This window comes from Takifugu flavidus, chromosome 9 (assembly GCF_003711565.1).
Source record: "Takifugu flavidus isolate HTHZ2018 chromosome 9, ASM371156v2, whole genome shotgun sequence".
Classification (NCBI taxonomy): Eukaryota; Metazoa; Chordata; class Actinopteri; order Tetraodontiformes; family Tetraodontidae; genus Takifugu; species Takifugu flavidus.
The window spans coordinates 5,596,966-5,616,272 of record NC_079528.1 but is presented as its reverse complement, the minus strand read 5'-3'; the positions used below and the strand labels follow the sequence as shown (position 1 = coordinate 5,616,272).

The 19,307-nt window shown below is 43.7% G+C and overlaps 1 protein-coding gene across 3 annotated transcripts in view; it reads left to right on the top strand.

Annotated features, from left to right (window-relative positions):
* slit3 (slit homolog 3 (Drosophila)) overlaps positions 1 to 19,307 on the top strand; it is a 159,240-nt gene that overhangs the window by 124,801 nt on the left and 15,132 nt on the right. For all 3 annotated transcript variants that reach the window (XM_057043058.1, XM_057043059.1, XM_057043060.1), the window contains 16 exons: positions 556 to 699; positions 889 to 1,052; positions 2,670 to 2,820; positions 4,441 to 4,515; positions 5,635 to 5,778; positions 6,518 to 6,661; positions 8,508 to 8,671; positions 10,833 to 10,965; positions 11,590 to 11,658; positions 11,784 to 11,855; positions 12,388 to 12,459; positions 15,298 to 15,369; positions 15,467 to 15,549; positions 15,627 to 15,707; positions 16,661 to 16,785; positions 18,209 to 18,306. In XM_057043058.1, coding sequence (XP_056899038.1) covers positions 556 to 699; positions 889 to 1,052; positions 2,670 to 2,820; positions 4,441 to 4,515; positions 5,635 to 5,778; positions 6,518 to 6,661; positions 8,508 to 8,671; positions 10,833 to 10,965; positions 11,590 to 11,658; positions 11,784 to 11,855; positions 12,388 to 12,459; positions 15,298 to 15,369; positions 15,467 to 15,549; positions 15,627 to 15,707; positions 16,661 to 16,785; positions 18,209 to 18,306 — 1,791 coding nt within the window. The remainder of the gene's footprint in view (positions 1 to 555; positions 700 to 888; positions 1,053 to 2,669; positions 2,821 to 4,440; positions 4,516 to 5,634; positions 5,779 to 6,517; positions 6,662 to 8,507; positions 8,672 to 10,832; positions 10,966 to 11,589; positions 11,659 to 11,783; positions 11,856 to 12,387; positions 12,460 to 15,297; positions 15,370 to 15,466; positions 15,550 to 15,626; positions 15,708 to 16,660; positions 16,786 to 18,208; positions 18,307 to 19,307) is intronic.

The following is a 19,307-nucleotide window of genomic DNA, read 5'->3' as shown; positions in this document are numbered from 1 at the left end:
TTATATTATATTCTCCCCGCTGCTCTGATTTAGTGGTGCATTTTCTTCTAATTAGTTCCCCCTGTGAGCTGCCTAATGAGGTGTGGCTGTGTCACAGTGTGTGTGTGTGTGTGTGTGTGTGTGTGTGTGTGTGTGTGTGTGTGTGTCTGCATCTGGCTGTTAATGCTGCTGTGTACATGTCAGAGTATGACAGCATGTGTATTTATGAGGATGATGTGGCCAGCAGAACAACATTTAGTGGGGGGAAGACACCTTTAGGTCATCTTAATTCCAAACTCTAATTATTTTTATGTTCATCATTTCCATGATACAAATCATCAACACATCAACAGAAATTTAAAAAAAGTCTCTGTAATAATGTAGCAAAAATATGTTATTATACATATCTAAATATATAACGAGGACCGTGTAAGAGGCTGAAAAGGGAGCGATGCTTTTGCAAAATAAACGTCATCAGATGTGTTTATCTTTGTTTTCTGCAGCTCGCACAGATAATAAAACCAAGACAGTTAAACAGGTGGGGTGACTAACAAATCCTCAATCTTTATGTTCCAGGCTGCTAAATGCCAACAAAATCAACTGTCTGAGAGTCAACACCTTCCAAGACCTGCAGAACCTCAACCTGCTGTCGCTGTACGACAACAAACTGCAAACCATTAGCAAGGGGCTCTTCGCGCCGCTGCGCTCCATCAAGACTCTGTGAGTAAAAGGGAGTTTGTTCAGTTGAAATCTGAAAAAAAGGATAAACTAGAGCTCCAACATACGGTTAAAGTCACCCAGATGACAGCTGTATCAGATATCAGTTACGTGAAGTTATCCATATTTGTGGTTCCCATTGTCCGTTCTCGTGATCTACTTCTCTCTGCTGACTCTCCGGCTCTCTCCCAGCCACCTGGCCCAGAATCCCTTTATGTGTGACTGTCACCTGAAGTGGCTGGCCGACTACCTGTTTGACAACCCGATAGAGACCAGCGGCGCCCGCTGCAGCCACCCCAGGCGGCTGGCTAATAAACGCATCAGCCAGGTGAAAGGCAAGAAGTTCAGGTGCACAGGTAAGACATGCGTGGGGAAAAAGCTCACAATCCACACCGAAACCATGATAAAAATATTACATTTGTGTAACAGCAACAAGCTCCCAGTCTGCTTCTCTTGATGGCAGTGTTGGGAGAACGTTATTACCTTTAATTTAATCCACCGGTGTCTCACTGTTTACAAGACAAAGCAGCTCTGTATACTGCAGCAGCACAAAATTGCCTCAGCAGGGACCGAGCTTTGGCTTTGATTGCCCACTTGTGTCAGCAAATGAATCAGTGTGTGACCGCGTATGTGACATTAGAACGTTAGCACCCGGTCCCTCCCTCCATCCTCTCCGTGTTGGTTTCTTAATCAAACATTATTCCTATTTATGTCTGTAACTGTGGATTTGTCAGAAGGGATGAGTCTCAACATGATCATGACAGCAGAATGTGGATCATTTGCTCCAGTCTAACGGTTTTGGGCTTTTTTTTACGACCATCGACGCGTATCTGTTGCCATGGCGTACGAGTTTGAGGTTAGCACACTGTCCCAGCTCAGCGGCGCTCCTAACCCCAGCCGTGGCGCTCCTCTCTGCTTCAGCCCCTCCTGTCTGTGGCCTCTCCTTGCATCTCCTCTTCCTCTCTGGACCGCTGTGGACATTTTTTTTTTTTTTTTTGCTGTTGCTGGACAGTTGTCTGGTCCCGTTCCTTTTCTATGTGGATCTGCAGCTGTCTGTCGCCTCTCCTCCCCCCCTCATTTGGAACCTGCCCCTGCCCCTCCTCCCCACCCCTAACCCCCGCCCCCCCACCCCACCCCACTCCCATCCTGATTGGTGCGGCTCTCTGTTGCCCCGTCTTCTTCCTGTGTGGACCTGCATTCTGATTGGCTCGCGCGGCTGTCTCTTGTGCTTGATCTAACCATGTGGCCCCGCCTATTGTGACATCACATGGTTCCGTCAAGCGCCAGGGACCGCTGAGCACACACCCACCTGCCCCTCCCAGCCAGTCACACATCCCGGGACAGAAACAGATTTAAGGGCAAAGTAATGCATTTTTATTTCCATTTTGTATGTCTCATATGCGTCTAAATATCTGATTTTGTGTGATGTTCTGAACCACCAGAGTTGAATGGCTTATTCCCATATTCAATCCTCTGCACTTGTTTTGAGTTCCTGGTTAAATCTACCAAGAACTTTATCCATGTAGCAGCTGCTATAGTCAGCGTTGTCCCCAGGCACTTTACAAAGGGGTGACCCCCCGAGCGACTACATCTGGGAATGACTCTAACCCACTCTGTCTCCCACCTACGTGTCAGTCTCAGCTATCGAATGGACCAATGGCAGCGCTTCAGTGAGCTAGCATGGCTGAACTTTACAAAATCACGCTTTACTTCTGTTACGTCCCCCAATGAAGAAATGTTTTCAGTATAAATCCTTTTCTGCCTTCCTGTATTTTAGGGGAAAACGCTACATCCTATTTTTCTGGTTTAATATTGGTTGAAGGATTTTTGGGGTGTATTTATGACACAGGGTGGGTGACAAGAACCTTTTGTTTTTCTGCTATTTCACTTCCTTCCCTCTGCCAACCTTTGGTTTTTCCCTCTTATTCCTCCACTTCTGCACTTTTTTGTTCTTGCCCACTCTTTCCTCCCAGGTCAAGAGGACTATCGCAGTCGCCTGAACGGGGAGTGCTTCCAGGATCTGGTTTGTCCAGAAAAGTGTCGCTGCGAAGGCACAGTGGTCGACTGCTCCAATCTCAAACTGACCCGTGTTCCTCCACACGTCCCTGAACACACCACCGACCTGTGAGTCAGCTGCTTTTCTGTATTTATAACCCAACAACCATTGCATCAAGTGAGAGATCGAGCTTAAAGAAAGCATACAAAATGTAATCTCTCTCTTTGACAACACACACACACACCACACCACACCACACACACACACACACACACACACACACACACAGGCACAAATGAAAGCTGATTTACACCAGCCTTTCACCACTAACAGAGGAATATCATAAAAGCCATTTTCATGTTCAGCTCCCACACAAAGACGCCTTTTCAACAATCTTTTCTAGCTGGCATACACTCACACAGACACACACAGACATACACAGACACACACACCCTATTATGATAATATTATAACAGGATCTTATGTGTAGGTGTCAAGCAGCTGTTAACGATTCACTTGGCTTCCATTTTAATCTTTTTTTTTAATTATTCTAAATTGCGGCAAATTGTGTCACCATAAAGAATCAATTCCTTCCTTTTCTTTCTTATTTTCAGCAGCTTCACTTCATACAAAACCATTTTCACTGAGAGGAAAAAGGAAACTAGCAAGTGACAAAGTTTATCATATTGCTGAGCCGCTGAGACGTGAGCTAACGGAACATTTCTTGGAGAACATCACGGTCCTGTTAATGAAGAATAGCTTCTGGACAGTTGCAGTTAGTCAGTCATAACACGGCTGTCCTTCAGAACGCTGCTCCCTCTCTGGGCGCCTCTGTTTCTCTGAGAACCTTCCTACCATCGGCCCTTCTGGCCTTCCTCCTGTCTCTTTTCCCACAGTGCGTCCTGTCAAATATATAAATTCCGTCCTTTATGGTTGGTTAGATGGCAGCTCAGAGTGTCTCCCGTTCTTTGAGGCCATCTCCCAGCCCTCCCAGCAGAACACTACCAGTCTGTTGGAAGCCAGAAGCACCGGTTGTCACCTGCATAGCCTCCTTTATCAGGCTAAATCAGCGTCTGAGCTGAAGGCCTCTCCTCTCTGTGACAGAAAGATTAGAGGATGTTCAGTAAATATGAAAGGGGACTACTGGATTTGTCCTCCATAAATCACTTCCTGTGTCAGAAATAACAATTGAGACCTGAGAAATGAATAACCTTTCAATTCAGTTATATTGCACATAAACAAAGAAGAGTTTTCCGGGAGCCCACAGAGGCAAAGGGGCTCGGAACCTTCAACCCAGCAGATTTCTTTGGTCTTCTCTTGCATTTCGAAACAGAGAGTGCTCCTCCGGCTGAACCTTTACCTCCTTCACTCCATCTATCCTTCTCTCACACACACACACACACACTCAGACAAAACGCACCATTTTAGCAGCATCCTCTTAGTACAAATTACCTCTATAAAGCAGATGTTAAGCTCACTATCTTTCAAGCTGTTTTCACGTGGCTTAGGGCGGTGAGGGTATTGATGATCACATCCAAGAGATTTATCCATCTCCTTCCCCCTTTCTTTATCCCTCTTCTGATTTTGTGGTGCAGCACCTCACACAGCCGAAAACATGCAGCACAAACACGACAGGCCATTTAACCTCCCCGTGGTCATTAGTCCCCCACTTACTTATATTGCCCTGCAAGCAGTGTGCTCCATGAAAAATATATAATGTCATTTTTCCTTTATCTTTCTCCCTGCAGGAGGTTAAATGACAACGAGATTGTTGTCCTGGAGGCTACGGGGCTCTTTAAGAAGTTGCCTAACCTCAGGAAAATGTATGTATACCTTTTTTTTTTCATGCATTCTAATGAAGAGATGATTGGGAGTGTGATGTGTTTGTGGCAAAGGGGGTGCTTCACTTCATGTCAAATGGGGTATTACTCTTGGACAATTATTCTATGTTCTACACATTAGTGACAGTGAAGGCAGCACCCATGAGACGAAATGAGAACAGATTGAACGGGCGAATATTTAGAGCTCTGCTTTGGAAGGAAATGACGCAATTATGAAGGAAAATAAAGGGAAAACGCCAATTGCTGAAGAATCAAGGAGAACAGGAAAATGAGCAATGTGGAGAGGAAGGAAGTGGGGAAGTGCATGTGGGAGGTATGGAGGAAAGTAATATTAAATAAATTGAAATAGAAGATGAGCTTTCGCTGCAGATTTACAGTCAGTCCTTATCTGTGTGTGAGTGAGTGCGTACATTTGTGTGTGTGTGCGTGTGTGTGTGTGTGTGTGTGTGTGTGTGTGTGTGCGTGAGCAGAAAGCGGAAGTTGATTTATTGGAGAGGAAATTGCTAACCATCTAGCAGTGTCACTAACAATAAACTGCAGATTGGGCAGCGTTCATTTCCATTTTCCCTCTCTGTTCTTCACCTCTTCGTTATCTCGTCATCTCTTCATTTACTCTCCTCATGTGATGCTGAACGACCACAGAAATTTTGCACACGTGTCCTCCCCCTCACGTTTTCTGTCTGTTTTCTGCTCTTTTCCTCTCGACTGCCATAAAGTTGATAAGAGAAGTCAAAAAAAAAAAAAAAAGGATTGAAAGCTGCTAGCTGTCATCTGAATCTATGGCTTCATGTTTTTGTTTCCAAGGACGATGGACAGTGAACTTTTCTTTGTGTGTGGGACCACTTATGTTATTAAATGTTATTTATGTGGGAGTGTGTGTGTCTAATGTTACCATAATAGTTGCAAGCTGTTGAGTGAAGACGCTACAGAGGGGTTTTGGATTAAAAATAGCCAGTTTGAAGTGCTTTTTTTGCACATTAAAGCCAAACTTGTGCAGCCCATGTTGCCCTCAGCTCTACACTGAAGCATATGCATAATGAAGATCTGCTGGTGAACGTGCAACACCGTCTTAATGTGCGTGTGTGTGTGTTCGGCCTGCAGCAACCTGAGCAACAATAAGCTGAGGGACATCCGCGAGGGTGCGTTTGATGGAGCGAGTGGAGTTTTGGAGCTGCTGTTGACGGGGAACAAGTTAACTGGACTGCAGGGACGCATGTTCAGAGGCCTGAGCGGCCTGAAAACACTGTAAGTTTGTCTTTTTTTCTGCCTATGTAAGCTGAAAAAAAACAAAACAATTGGTTTTAAAGAAAGGGCTTGCTTTTAAATATGAAACAATGGTTTTATGAGCCCTCGCTGTTACCTTTAACTTTTCCGGAGAAAAGGAATGACAGCCGAGTGAAGCATCCTGAAACTTCAGCTAATGAAACTATATTGATCTCCCTCTAATTTGGCAACCCACTGTGTATAAGGCTGGCATCCAATTAAGGGTTACAGGATAGAGTTCAAAATCCTGAGCTAATGTTGCCTGTACATGCTCAGTAATGACTAGCTAATGCTATCATGTATATTTATGCTGTCTATTGACTCTCTAATGGTATCATGCCTGTCTCTGTATCATGTTAAGGGGCTCCCCATCCCAGTAATAGCCCTGCTAACTAGGTTATCCTGTCCCAGAGATGGCTGATGTTAACTAACTCGGTTAGCGTGGTCTCACATGACTGCATGTCAAAAAGCTAATGTCATATTGAAGTCTGTGTCATAGCTGCCCTGCAGGGGTCTGGTTTGAATTTCCCCTGCTCTGTCTTACCTTTCATCCGTAATTACAAGTGGCTGCACGTCCCTCCCCACTCGCTTTAGTATTTTAAAGTTAAACTTCTGGGAAGTTCTTTATAGACGCTGAAGGGACTGGTTTCAGAATGGGGTTGTAAACATGCTTTAGTGGATTAAGATGAAGAAGATAAATAAATGGATTGTGTTCTTCCAGAATGCTGCGGAGCAACCAGATCAGCTGCATCGACAACAGCACTTTTACGGGTCTCAGTTCTGTGCGTCTGCTGTCACTGTATGACAACAGAATCTCCAGCATCGCCCCAGGAGCCTTTTCCACCTTGCACTCCTTGTCCACCATGTGAGTTGTATCTGACTGCATTTGTTATTATTAATAATTGGCATTATTATTATTGTTGTTGTTGTGACTTCTCAAGCATTATTTTCTTTGCTCTCTTTGTTATTTCTACTTATCTTCATTTTGAAATCTGGCTAAATTTCTGTGTTTTTTTGTCTCTTTCTCTGCCTCTGTTGCTCTGCTAATTTTCTTCTCTCCTCCTGCTCCATGAATTATCCATCAAAAACACACACATGCGCGTGCATGGACACACACACACACACACACACACACACACTGCCTTGCACACGTGTTCGTTTCTGGACTCTTCTCTTCGCAGATGCTCACCATCATTAGTGACTAGATGGGTCTGCATCCCAGGACATTTGTTATCAAAGCTAAATATATCCCAGCATCTGCCCACCCAACCACACGCGCACACACGTGCACGTACGGACACACACAGGAGACTGCAGACTTGTTTCCATCCACACCTGCTGCAGCCACCATGCGAATTCTCGGATGAAGAATCCAGGAGATTACGGGCTGTGTTTTCATTAGCTCTAAGGTTTTGGTGCAGGTGTGGCAGTTGCAGTGATGATGAGGAGGGAAGCGACGTGCACGGCGCCCGTGCAGAGCAGACGCATTCTAATGAGTGCAGAACCGATGCGGTGATGGGGCCCTGCAGCGTTCCAGCTCCATTTGGACATTAACACTAAAGAGTTTACCTGGAGCAGGAGATGAGCTTCACAAAGATCTCTGTTAAACTAGACTTTCATCGCTCGCTTTTCACTCCTTTTTTTTTTGCACTGCACAAAACACTTTGTTCTAGTGCCTCATCTGTTCAGCTCGTCAGCTTCCCTCCCTTTTTTTCCCTCCACCTCTTTCAGCCTCCCTCACCCCTACTGTTTTTAGCATCTGTCTCAATTTTAATGCATCGTTTCCCCAACAGAGTTTGTCCTTTTAATTAAAAGATTAACACACTGAAAAGGAAGGAAGGGATTTAGCTTCAGCCTGGATAGAGTGGTGAGGTCAACCCATTACAAGGAAATGAGGAAATAACGTGTCCCTATCTATAGCAGCAAACCATTAATATTGCAGCACAAACAGCAAACTTCAGCTTTATGAGTCCAGTGAAATGCAGCTCCTAAACAACAACGGTGAGCCTCCAGATTGGCTGAGTCACCGTTGATGTGTAATCGTTCCACAGGAATCAGAAATAACTGTGATTTTTGGTTTCTTTTAGTAAAAGAAGCCCTTGTTTTGCAATGTACCAATCTTTAATATGGATACCAAAATGGGCTCCAACAGAAAATGGATCCCCTAACAGCCGGCCCTGCCCTGCATGTGGCAGCATATTTGAACCCACCACAGGTCTTTGAGCTGCCAGCGCCTCCTCCCACAGCACTCTGTTGACATGCCGCTCATAAATATTATATGAGTGGCGCCACAAAAGAAGCCCGATGCAATGAGAACTGATCAACAAAAATCACTGTCCAGATAACCTTTTCTCTCTTTCACACCTTTTCTAAGCCACCTTCACTTCCTCCCGCTCACCATCTCTTGTGTATTCTGTCAAATGAATAAAAACCGCTGATAACCTTTATTTTTTGTTTTCTCTCTCGCCACTTCTTCTTGACTTTCCTAATATCCACATAATTATGCAGGCTTCTAAGCCAAAATAGAGCCGGCTGTAGAGCATGCATGTGCTTTTATCAGAACAAAGACATTCATAAAATTGTTCAGTAAATAGAAGTTTGCATGTTTTAAAATGATTGAAAAGTGAAAGCAAAGAAAGTTCTAAATCTGTGTTCATCTCTTAACTGTGTTGCCGTAGAGCTCATTTGACTTGTGTGTCGGTCTTTCACAGTAACCTGCTGTCCAACCCGTATGTGTGCGACTGCCACCTGGCCTGGCTGGGTCAGTGGCTGAAGAAGACCCGGGTGGTCAGTGGAAACCCTCGCTGTCAGAAGCCAGCCTTCCTGAAGGAGATCCCCATCCAGGACGTGGCTACCCCAGACTTCACATGTGACGGTGACCCTCACGTGGCTGTTATTCAGCAAAACGTTGCTATTTCACCCTCTAAATATACGACTAAAAAGCATAAATATCCAGGATTTAAATTTTCACAGTCAAATACAATTTTTTAGGAATGCATAATATCATATATGATGTCATCATCCACATATAGAGGAAGAGCCCTTCTGTTTTTCCCAGCAGGGTTTTAGGTGAAGTGGGATGTCTTTACCCAAGTTTTACTGAGATTAGAACTAAATCTTTAGCCACTCCACATCAAGCGTTTTGGTTCAAACCTGACGTGACTCCAGTCAGCCTATCCAGCTCCGCGGCTTCTCCTGTCAAATTGTTTCGCAGGCATCCCAGACACCTCCATCCCAAAACTCCCATCGTCTCAGTCTTAGGTCACACACATTCACGTCCTCACCAGGGTCTGGTGAGGACGGGATGATCTGCAAGTGTCAAACAGCAGCCGCAGATGACATCACTGCGCGGTTTCTCAAATGACGTAGCCGTCACCACGACCGCTGCTGCCGCTATGGCAACTTAGTGCTGTCAGCTTGGCTGCCAAATGTGACGCTGCAGACAAAGTTCGGTCTGGCTCAGCTCTCTATTACATCTTTCTTTTCCCCTGTTACAATTTAAACGCCTTCCGATAATCTCTTTTTTCGCTCCTTCCAAGTCTTTGCTTCTCTCCAGAGCTCATTAAAATTTTCTCATTTCCTGTAACTGTGCTGCAACCATTTGGCTCAAGTAACTCAAGCAAGACCTTATCAGGTTTTGATATTTACGCTCCACATACACCTGCTCAGTTTGTGTCCTGTGGATTTCTTGTGTTTTTGGTGAAACTTACATGTTTCAAATCATCAAAGAACCTTTAAGCCTGACTGATCAGGATCCATTCACCGAAGGTAAAGAGTTATTCCAAACCTATATCACCCTCGAAAAAAAGTAATTGCCCCCGAAACCTAATAACTGCTAGTGTCACCCTTGGCAGCAACAGCTGTAATCAGGCATTTGTAATAGCTGGCAGCGGCTCTTTCACATCACTGTGAAGGAATTTTGACCCAGTCCTCTTTGCAGAAGTGTTTTAATTCAGCCGCGCTGGAGGGTTTTTCAGCATGAATAATCTTTTTAAGGTCATGCCACAGCATCTCAATTGGATTTAAACCCAGACTTTGACTCTAAAACCTCTTTTTTCCCATTTTTTTCCATTTATGTGCACATCAGGGACCTTTCAGTGCCGCAGTCTAGTTGAGTTCAATTGTTGACCGTATGTTTTTTTTTTTCTGGATCTATGCTTTAAGTCCATTTCTTAAACCATTTTTATGAATGTAAACAATCACAACATAAACAGCCACCTGGGTACGCAACCAAGGTCCATAAAGTGGAGCTATTTTTTTGTTCAGCACATTGCAGTTAAGGTGTCAGAGGCAACTTGAAGAGGAGTAAACCAAATTTATGTGGACATATTTAGTGCACATTTAGACGTTAGTTACCTCTTTGAGCTGCACAGCAGATAAGTAGCAGCTCATGAGCTCCCGTTTCTTCCAGACATTAGCCCAATTAGAAAACTACAAAGTTAAAAAGAAGAGAAGAGAAGGGAGACAACCGTTTAACAAACCTGAGTGGGTGCACTATTACACTCAATTACATCTGATAAAAGAGCACCAAATGCAGCAAAGATGAGCATTTAAACTCCTCTGCTGCCTCTACACAGTGCTACACTATAATGTTTGGCTCGCTGCTCGGCCGTCATTATCCTTCATGATGACGTTAGCTCAGATTGTTGTGCATCTGGGACGTTTCCCTTACGAGAGCATCACAAGGTAATAACCACGTGTGCCAGTCGGTAAAGGAAATGGCAGCAGCAGCAGCTGTGATCGACCAACTTGTTCGAGTGTGTGTTTGTGGGAAAAGAGTGTCAAGGGTCCAATCTTAACATACACTTATACGTAGGCTGTAAGTTTTGAGCATTATGTTGACATCTGTTAGCTGTAAATAGTCAAAGCTAACTTGATTTGGCGGAGTGCGGGGTGGATCTGCCTATGTGCTCATTGGCCATCTCCATCCATCCCTCTTCCTCTCCTTTTTGCCCTAAGCTGTCTCATTCTCTTCATTTTCTTGTCCTTCCTCCCCCTTTAATTCTCCCCCTTTCTCTCTATCTTCCCACTTTTAGGCATGGAGGATAATGGTTGTCTTCCTGCATCTGGTTGCCCTGACGCCTGCACGTGCTCAGACAGCGTGGTGCGATGCAGCAACAGAGGGCTGCATTCTCTGCCCAAGGGCATTCCCAAGGACACCACAGAGCTGTGAGGAACGCATGCAAGAAAACCAGGCGTTTAATGCACAATGAAGCAACTGCAGTCAGGATCAAGTGTTACAGTTCCTAAAACGGAATTACTGAGAGTCAAACTGTCGAGAGATTAGACAAAGTGATGAGCAATATCAACAGAAAATGAAAAGGAAGCATGAACAAATTCACTCGGAGGGGAAAATGAAAGATTACGCGCACACGCAGAAACCTCCGGTGCTGTGAAATAGCTATGCTCTGCGGGGATCAATAGCAGTGATTAGGTATTGATCAGGCCGGAGAAGACCCTCCATCATACTGTCCGCCTGACCTAGTTATGACCCGAGAAGGAGAGAGAGGAGCGGAGATGTGTGACGATATGCATGTGGGCGTGTTTTAGCCAGCTTGACTCTCATATTTACAGAATAAAGATCAGAAAGTGAATATTGTATGTTGGAATTTAAAAGCGCGGCACATCCCATGTGGATCGGCCATCTGGGTAAATCTACAGACTAGAACAAAAACAAGGGAGATTACTCGTAGCTCTAATCTGGAGGGCATGGTAAATTAGTAAACCAAAGCTGTTTTTCACCCAGTATGTTTGTCTAACACACCCGGAGTGACAAAGTTCTGTGCTTTGCAGTTACTTGGAGGGGAATATGCTGACATCTGTGCCCAAGGAGCTCTCAGGCCTGAAGCAGCTGTCACTGGTGTACGTACCACCCACGTAACCTTGAGCAGAAGCCCTGCACAGCGTCCTTGTTTGGACGGCTTACATGTAGCGATGGATCAAGTTGTGCATGTCTGTGCATTTACCGTATGGTTGTATGTACGCAGAGACCTGAGCAACAACAGCATCAGCACTCTGGCTCCCTTCACTTTCAGCAACATGACCCAACTGGCAACGCTGTAAGTTGCTCCTTTCTCTCCTAGATTTTTACTTCCACATCCTCATTAATGCAACACATTATCAATGCTCACTTTCTTGCATGCTTCCTGTGCCCATTAGGTTTAAATTCCTTTGGGATATCTTTTTGAGTAGCATTGCATGTTTATTTAATGTGATGAAGGCCAGCCTCAACATGAATTATCAGAATTAAACTGATTTGAAAACACAATAGTTGTGTTTTTTTTAATCGCTCTCAGTTTTATTCCACTCATCTAATCAATTTTCATTGTCATTATCTCTGAAAAATGTATATAACTTGTTTATTTGAAAAACTACAAGTGCTTCTGGCAGATTTGTAATAGCTTTTTCTCTTGGTTGGCCTAGACTTTAGGCAATTCAGTGCGCGCCACTGATCATCTCACGATCTCTCTCTCTCTCGAGTGGCCCCTAGTTTTATGAAGTCTTTTAAAATATAGCCTGACTGGTGAATAGAAAAATGAGTTAAAGGGTATTGATGGAAATAACACTAAACATCGGTTTTCTGTTTTCCAGCATCTTGAGTTACAACCAGATTCGCTGCATTCCGGTTCACGCCTTTGACGGGCTCAAGGCACTTCGCCTGCTGTGAGTAACACGCTTCATCTCCAGAAAGCTGCAGCAGATCCAATATTCATGGGCTGCCCTCTGCTAGTTAAAGTTCTGAGCTAAATCAAGGTTTAATCATTCTCTCTGTGTCACAACTGTCATTTTAAACCAGTTGTTTGGGGGGGGGGGCGGTTCTTTCGATCGCGACCACTTTGGTGTCGATTCTGAGGTCCAAAGAACATCAACACAGCTATGAGCTGTTAGCTGCCCCTGTTTGCTCCTTTCAGTCTCATCCATTCATCCTCTCCTCTATCTCTTCCCCTCTCCCTGTTCCTCCGCCCAGTGTTGTGTTTGACAAATCGACCTTCAGCCTCTGTTTCTCTCACTCATCCATCTGGCTGTCCACCCTCTGTCTCACAAGCCCACGCGATCGCACGCGCGATATTGCAGTCTGGCTCCGCAGATACGAGCATCCAGACACACAAACACATGCAGATACGCTGCACACTCACAACGGAGCAGAGCTGCGAGCTCCGGCCCGAAGATTCACACGGGTTCCAGTTAAAATGGCCTAAATTTGATGGAAACTTTTGCTCCTGACTGCCCGTAGTTTTGACTTTTTAATCAGCGATTCGCCGATGTAGCATAATCACAGTCGGGCCGATTCACGATGCTGATCTGTTTCATTTGTTCCCATGTTATTGTCATTGATTTTACATTCTGTTCTCGTTCAGCACCGTTGCATTGATTCATTTTGGGATTTAAATTCCTGGCCTGGCTCGCTGGCGTGAAAGGTTAACGCTTCAGGAAGTCCAGGAAGTCTGAACATTTCATCACAGCAGAGCCATAGTCACCCTTCACGTCTCCTTACCTTGTAACAGAAGGATGCCTCTCCCATCCTGTCACCCCTGGAATCGGATCACTTTTCCATATGTTTCCATAAAAGTCTGGCTGAGTGCATTTGAATAAAACGAGCCATTTATTGGCCTGACTAAACGTTGGTAAACTGGACTGATTATCCCTGAAATCAGGATTATTTGTCAGGCTGTGCATATATAAGATTATATTAAATAATACAAATTGCAGTTCAGAACCCGAGGAGGAGCCCTGGATGTGTTGGCTGGGCTTCAAACTGGAATGAAATCAGCATAAGTGCATTACAAAAGAAGCAAGAACTGTACATTGAGGTGTATAAGTTTATGCTCTGTCAGCTCACTTTCAAGCCTTTACAAGTTACTATTAAACAACTGTTTTATTAACTGTTTGTTCTGAAGTGGAAAAGGCCAGATGCTAATTTATTGAAGGGTTTTTGACCACTTGGTTGAGTTGGATTTTCCAAGTTGACCTTCCTCCCTGCTTGAATATTTGGGTGACTAATCATGTGGTCCAGTCAAGCTATCGTAGCCGCACAAGCTCGACTGTACTTTATATATTGGAATATTGGAACTGAAAGACTCAGCTCATAACAGAAGGTCAGGTTCTTTTAATGCAGATGTGTCAAATTATCCAAAATATCCAGCAAATTACAACTTTGTTGATGTTGGCTGCTCCCATCACACTTTTTGGTGTGTCCTTTCCCATATTCTCTTGATCTAAAGTTCAAGTGTAGAATATCTGGAATATCCAACGTTATACGCACAGAAAATTCACTTCTTTTTTCTTTGCTGCATTTCACCTTGGAAAAGTTTGCTTTTTTCTCTTCCTTTCCTCCTTTCATTTATTTGATATTGCTATGGGGACTGATCCCCCTCTCCTCTTGCATAGCAACTGGTTGCCAGGCAGTCATCACTGTCACTTCCTCATTACCCACAACCCCCTCTGGGCCAGTCCTTTGCAGGGGCTGTTAGACCACCAAATATAGACACACAAACACACTCGGTCAATGATGCACACAAAAGTAAAGTTGCAGCACACATTTGTACACTCTCGTGCACCCCAGTTCACACTAGCCTCAATAGGAAACAAACCACACACACTTTTCCAGTGGCACTTTGATATCTGTCCCCTGTTACAGCCCTCGGTTTAATGGAATGTGAACTCATATCCACCAGACAATACACAAAGGAGTGTACACAAAGACACACACACACACAATCTTTCAGACCCGGGGACAAAAGTTCCAGACGCACATACAGACACACAGACCTTGCATGAAAACCCAAAGGCACAAAACAGAAAGGCACATTTCCACGCTGTATACATCACATCACTGCCCACACACACACACACACACACACATGTGCACACACAAACATGTGCACACACAAACATGCACACGCGTGCACTGGTCAGTTCATATTTTCAATTCCAGCATCAGGACAGACTTTATTGCAGAACAATGAAAATAAGCTTTCTGTTTATTTTGCACTATTTTTCCATGAATATTTTATTTATTTTCCAATATGGGTGAATATGATGGCATTTCTTCAGCTGGGGAACCACAAATAGTTTAAATAATTTAGCATTTAAACAGTTTTAGAGTTTACTTCTGATGTGATGAATACAAACATACGGTTTCATTTATGGGTTTTTTTTTCTGTTTTTTGAGAAATTAATTCGATGTACTTTCTAATTTATGTGCAAATAAAACTTTCTTTTGTTCAGTCCTAAAATTAAATCTGTTAACAGTGGCAGTATGAATCATGTGAGAATGAAAGTGCTCGCAGTAATAAATGGACTAAATTGAGGGGTAAAAATGTTTGTTCCTCTTACTGAGGAAAAGTGGATGGTAAAGAACCTCTCACATCAATTTACTGCATATTAATCTTGACTGTAGGTCAGAAAGTGACCTCCTAATTTACAACAAGGCCACTTTGGTGTTTAACAACCATTTAATATTCATATTGTTTACCGGCTCTGTCTCTCTTTACCCTCCAGGACCCTTCATGGTAATGACCTTTCAACCATCCCAGAAGGAGCTTTCAACCACCTCACGTCTCTGTCCCACCTGTGAGCACCCTCCTATCCAGGCGTTCTGTCTATCAGTGTGTGTGAGACTCTCTTAGATGCTGCCAATCACACTCCCAACACTTGTGTGTCTCTCCAGGGCTCTCGGCGCCAACCCCCTCTACTGTAACTGTGAAATGCGCTGGCTCTCTCAGTGGGTCAAAGCCGGCTTTAAGGAGCCCGGTAAGAAAGGAAACACCACCTCCGAGTTGGTTTTCAGATCCCGACATGCAAATCTTTATAATTTCCTGGTTTCTTAGGCATCGCTCGCTGCACTGGACCCCCTGACATGGCTGACAGACTTCTGCTCACAACGCCACTCAACAAATTCCTGTGTAAAGGTGCACATTCTCCTCTTTGTCCTGCTCCCTGTTCCAGGGCGTCTAAGTATTTCTGCAGAGAATTTATAACAAGGCAGTTTCAGAGCCAGTGAATGACATAATCCCTGGATTCTGTCAGATTAGTGAAGAGGAAGGTGTTTAAAACAATGTGTGGCAATATTACAATGCCAAAATCAATTACTCTGACAGGGAGTCACTTCTACAGAACCTCCCTCTGATGATTTTATGCAGTCTCCAGGCTAGTATTTGAGGAGAGAAGAGCTGCCAGTCATTGCATATTCAAATAAATTGCTTGTCAGTGGCTACAGTATCAAGACGGCTGTAAATTTGAGTGCTCCATCGTGGTTTTGATAGTGTTATTTTGTGCATTGTCTGGTTTAATTTCCCTTTAAATCACAAACTTTGACACTTTGACAGCATAAATGTATTCTTCCCCTGTCTGGCCGTTGTCTAGGAAACCACTGAATCCACCCAGACTTTTTATTTTTGTAGATTTATGGGGTTTTGTTGCACTGATAGTGAATTAAAGTAGACACATCAGTGATCACTATAAAACAAAAAAAATCACTGATTCTGCTGCACATTCCTCCTGTTGTCTATGTTAATGGTGCCGATGCTGCTGGAGAGATGAGCCTCATTAGACATCGCCTTTTACTTACACATCTCCTTTACATCTCGCTACTTTACCATCTTCCTACACAGGACTATTGAAGAATGATATCAATAAGAGAAACATTTTAAAGCAGCAGGTTCTTGCATATCAGGAATTCTTATTCTAGGAATGAAAGTGTAACATTTTATACCTTTGAAAATTGAATACTGAGCCTTCAGCACGGCTGCTTTTAGCCCTAAAACGTGTGTGGACTGTTCAAATCCCCTCTTTGCAGTCCGTGCGAGCAACTTTCCATCATTCTCCTCGTGTTCCTCAACCGTTTTTCCTCTGCCTTGTTCAGGTCCAGCAGACATCAGTCTAATGTCCAAGTGTGCACCGTGCCTGGGAACACCGTGCCAGAACAACGGCACCTGTGTCTCAGATGCTACTGGATCCTACCACTGCATTTGTCCATATGGATTCAAGGTGAATATCTCATCTTCCTGCCAAATTTCCTGCAGAGGTGACATGTGACCTATAGATAGCTAGCCGTGCATATGCATGTGGTGTTTCTGGCTTGGTTTCCGCCCTGCATTCATAAAGTATCTACGTGTAAATCAATATAGAAACGCTGGTTGCAGCTAGTTGCACCAGCAGTATTGACCGATTAAGACAGATGTTGCAATAATGATGAAGAGCTCAACATCAAGCGCAAATCTACCAGCAGAGACAAACCGTGGATCCACCGAGCAGTTTGCGGAGTAGGTTCAAATGTTTGTGGGAGTTGCTGCAGTGTGTGCGTGCATGTGTTACAACACCCACTCGTGTGTACTTAACCTTCGGTCTGTTACAGTCGAACAAAAGCCTTGATCTTGCTTTCAATTAAAACATCTGCGCAGAGTAAAAGACTGGAAACATAAACTGGAGGAGAAAAGGGAAACAAATGGGATGAAAGGATATTGAAAATCAGTGTGTATTAGGAAGTGAAAAAAACAACAAATGGCTATAGTGAAAAGGAAAATAAAGAGGATGGTGTGAGAGATGAGTGAAAAGAAAACCTGCTCAGGAAGTGGCTGAGCTGGCTTCTGAAGGGTTCGTGGTTAGAAACCAAACTGCAGGACTTAATCAGTTTTGAAATGTGCATTTTTAGAGAAAAAAAGGTTCTGTTGAGGAGAGAAATGAACCAGCTGTCGGCTGTGCCCCTAATACACGTATGAATATGCATTTGTTAGCTGATAATTGGGTTTTAGCTGGAGAAAGAACAATTGTGAAAATTCAGCAGGATAGTAAAGTGGTTAGTTAAGACATCCTTGTATTTTCAGACTAACCATCCAAAACTGATTTCTTTCTCTCTTTCTCTCTCAGTCCAGCCTCCAGGAAAGGGCTACTACAACTGCAAAATGCCAAATGCTAATTTTCTAACAACAGATTAGAAAATGGGCAGTAAAATATGATTGTGTTTCATGAGCAGAACTGCAAAAACATCTATAATTATAGCATACAGGGCCAACTTTGACAATGTCAGAGTTTAAGATTATCATTCCATTGTTTGACATTTTTCCTAATTAGAATGTCAAAGTAAAATCACCCCCGCCATTTGTGTCATAATCAGCCCAACTAGCGGTATCCGCAGCTCCAAAGATGTGTAACGGTGTACCAGCTGGATGTCACCTCATTTAATTTGCAATCTGAAGGAAACAATCCACATTAGAGTCATAGTAACCGAACACCCTAGAAAGTCCTGTCTGAAGGTGTGTGTCCATTGTTTCCAGCTTGAAATTGCCTCTCACGGAACCAAAGATTTGATGGCATCAGTGTCTGTGTTTGCAGAGTAAAATGATCTCTGAAGTTTCAAACCTATTTAATTATTCATTCCTTTAATTTTGCTTTGTCCTCGTCTCTCCTGCAGGGTCAGAACTGTGAAATCCCAATCAATGCCTGCATTAGTTTGCCCTGCTCCAATGGGGGGACCTGCCACATTCAGCCGGGACACGAAGACCACTTCAGGTGAAAATTCTTATCATTCGCAAAACAATAACAACAGTTTCAGTGACAGAAATGTCTTTGTGCTGATGTGGGTTAATTGTTATCAACATTTTAGGCTCTCAACCCTAATAAAAGCATCCCCAGAAAGTAGGATTAAAGTGCAAAGTTTTGTGTTTTCATGACACGCTATTAAAAAAAGGCTGAAAATGAAGGTTAAAGATAGTTAATTCTGTGTAATAATGGGCACGCCAACATTTAAAACATTTTTTTTGAGAAACGGGCTCACAGAGGAAGGTTGACATCCCGTTCAGGGCGACTCGTTATTCCAGGACCCCCAGTTTCAGTTTTCCGTAGCAGCTTAACACATTCACACCTGGGAACTGCCCAACGCAATCACAGTTTGACTTCTGCCAGCAAAGTTGCCCCATAGGAGACGTTCGGGGGTCAAGAGTATCTGTAGCAATACTTGAGGGAGTGAAGTGAGACGCTGGTACAGAATATCAGCCTTTACCCTCGCACCTTTAGTGTTGAACGCTGAGAGGACGAAGACTTGAATATGAGTGCAGAGCATTTATAAAAGGAGAAAACTGCTATAAATATGAATTGGTGCGTAGTTTGTGAATCTAGTTGCCAGGCTAAGGAGGCAGTTTTTATAGAAGGTTCTGCTTATATAACGCGGCGTTTCATGCGAGCATGAGTGAGAGTCATTGTTCCTGGAAGGGTCATCAGTGTCAGTCCAAGGGTGGTGAAAAACCTTTTTTCCGTCAGCCTCCTGATATACGAGCAACATGATTGAGACAATTGTCGTAAATATCTTAACCAGATTCGCTCCTCCCTTCCCTCTGATGTGCATCTGGCCTTTAACTTCCTGCATGGCCGTGCTGTTACACATCTCCTTACCCTTTGCAGAGCTTGTCTTAATGTTAATACCAACACAGATTTAGATATTTGCGTCCTCTGGGAGTCACAGAAAGACGCAGAGAGCAGGAGTCCAGATCCTTCTGACATTTTAACATGTTACG